This window comes from Aplysia californica, unplaced genomic scaffold (genome assembly GCF_000002075.1).
Source record: "Aplysia californica isolate F4 #8 unplaced genomic scaffold, AplCal3.0 scaffold00261, whole genome shotgun sequence".
NCBI classification, from domain to species: Eukaryota; Metazoa; Mollusca; class Gastropoda; order Aplysiida; family Aplysiidae; genus Aplysia; species Aplysia californica.
Window position 1 is genome coordinate 69,966 of NW_004797531.1, and position 2,771 is coordinate 72,736.

At 39.1% G+C, this 2,771-nt stretch overlaps 1 protein-coding gene across 1 annotated transcript in view; it reads left to right on the forward strand.

The window, feature by feature from the left end:
- LOC101858502 (tyrosine-protein phosphatase 10D) overlaps nucleotides 1–2,373 on the forward strand; it is a gene marked incomplete at its 5' end in the record, with an annotated part of 67,490 nt that extends 65,117 nt beyond the window's left edge. The window contains 1 exon segment of the mRNA XM_035970384.1: nucleotides 1,968–2,373. Within this exon segment, the coding sequence (XP_035826277.1) occupies nucleotides 1,968–1,999 (32 nt within the window).
- Between the last annotated feature and the right edge of the window lie 398 nt (nucleotides 2,374–2,771).

The following is a 2,771-nucleotide window of genomic DNA, read 5'->3' on the forward strand; positions in this document are numbered from 1 at the left end:
TATTAATAATAACAATAATAATACTAGTAATAATAGTAGTATTAATAATATCAGTAATAATAGTAGTATTAATAATAACGGTAATAATAACAATGTACCGGTAGATCATTTTTATAACACCTACTGCCATGTGCTCACAGCTCTAGATGTTATCATAATACACAATAACCACAATAATATGTGAAGTGTGCTGACAGAATGAGTTACTTCTCAGATTTTAGACCGAAGAAAAAAGAAACATCAAATTTATAGGTTGAAGTTTTACAATTTATCAGTATGAAATGATAAAAGACATGGTAAACTTGAAGAGAATGGCATTGGTTTCGAGTCTACAAATATGACCCTTGTGTTGATTTTTGGCAGATATCTCCATTCACGGATTGCGAGAAGTAACTCATTTTGTTAGCTCGCTTCACGTATACTCTTTGCTTTTCCTAACACAAACTATAGTCAAATAATGCTGGGATATAGATCTAGCACTGATGCCTCTCTTGCCATTGTTTAGAAGTAACGCCCCTTTCAACATTCTAAGGTTATTTAAGAGGCAGGACATCCGAATTTAATGTCCATCTCCAAAAGGATGTCTTTCTTGTATTTAATTGGATACAACTGATAATAACATGACAATTTTTTGTAGATTACTTGATGCTTTTTGTCTGTCAAATGACAAAATTATACCTGAGCAGATGCATGTATAATAACATGCTTACCTCTCTCAGTATCTCCTTACCACTGTATAGAAGATGGTAGAAGATGGGCAGTTGATGGTATGTGTCTGCTCCGATTTTTCCAGTTGAAGAGATACATTTTTTGGGGGTACGACCTCAACATAATCAAAGTAGTGTCCAGGGGTGTAGTGTTGGGCTGGTAAAGAAAGCTGTAATTTAAGACCACTTCCATTTATTTTACTTTCTAGTAGCCTACATCTTTTGTATTAGGAATTATTATGACGGTATGATTTTTTTTGAAAAAAATTCTATCTGTCAGGTAAGATGAGTATGCTTTATAGTTTACGTTGTGAACTGACTTGTGGCGACAGTGGCCTAGTAGTTAGGCTCTCGGACTCGCAACCGTAAGGTCGTGGGTTCGAATCTCGTTAGGGGCCCGGCGTTGTGTTCTTGGGAAAGGCACTTTGCACAAATTTTCCTCACTTCACCCAGGTGGAATTGGGTACCCGGCTATAGACAGTGAAAGATCTTGTCAGTTTGATAGTGTTTGAGCGCGTGAAATCCGCAGCTTGCACTGTATGCTTCCGTGGAAGCTGAAAATGTTTCTGAATGTTCTCAGAGGGTCTGCTGGGGTAATAGTAGTTGTAAAGCGCATAGAGCATGCTCTTGAGCATGGATATGCGCTATATAAATGCAATTATTAATTAATTAATTAATTATTTCAAATAACAAAACTAATGTTGCCAAGTTTTTCCCTGGACTCTATTACTGTTGTGTGATTCTTATCCTTCCTGCTGTGAGCCAGACGGCAGCATGTGCCCGGTCTGTGGCCAAATGCCTGCCACTTGTGTCAAGTCTGGTCAGGTCACAGAATTCTACACTTAATGTAGAATTCTGTGGGTCAGGTTCACCTCTGCTGTCATTGGCTACATGCTCTTGGGCTGTTTTTCCACCAGCAGTATTTCATAATGGAAGTCATTGTGTAGATGCTTGGGGCGGGCTTGATATGTCCAGTGTTATTTTTGTCCTTCTATCTATCCTTTTGTTGCTTTGTTAAGTGAGCCGTGTCAGCTTTCCATCATAGTTTATACCCTTGCCTTGATCTTTAGGTGTGACCTTTACCCCAGCCTTGACCTTTACTCTGGTCTTCACCTCTACCCTAGTATTGTGACCTTTACTCTCTAACCTTTAGCTCATCTCAGTGATTTGCCCTCTGTGATTGCCCATCAAACTTTTCCCTAACTAATTTGTCATTTATTTTTCCCTCCTTCTCTCCATCCCTCCCACCCACCCCCTCAGATGACGAAGGCATCAACGTGGAAGTGTCGTGAGTGAGAGAATGTCACATGACGTCGCTGCCACATGATGTCGCTGTCGCATGACGCAGCAGCGGGCGGTGTTTCATCAGTCAGGACAGTGTGTGTGTGTGGGGGGGGGGGGGAACTTGGAGACATGAACGAGGTGCTAGTGGCATGGCCTGCTGTGAGGCTGTAATTTGAAATTTTAATACATTTTTTTTGCTTTAAATCTTCTTTTATTTTGTAGGGATGAAATTCTGGTCCAAGTTTTATCGCGAATATGTATAGATTCTTCGTACGCAGATGATTTAACATGTACTCTCTGATATATGGGTATACTTTTTTTATATCTATGTTTTGAAATGATTTGTGGTTATTTGAAAGAACAAAACAAAATACGTACGTAATTCAGTTTTAGAGTTTGTGTGTTCCTCATAGGTTCTGGTTCTCATCACAGATTTTGCCAGTATGGAAGGCCTTATATATATATAATTTTATATTTTTATGCATATAGTCACAGCCAGGCTGCCTTACCAGTTCCCAGTCGGCCTTGACCCAATTTAATGACTCAAGTGGCGCGTTTGGTCCACTCAGATTTTAGTCTACAGAGATAGCTCCGCAAGTCAAATCTGCACATATCAGAACTAATATTATTTATATACGTATATATATCATTATATCATTGGCAGAATGCTATGTCTTTGAGCTCGATGCTGGTACGCTATTCCCACTACTCTTTTGTGGCCGAGTGTTAGAGAGACAATCATTGAATGTCATTTTTGGGTAGGTTTTTGTGTGTTATTTT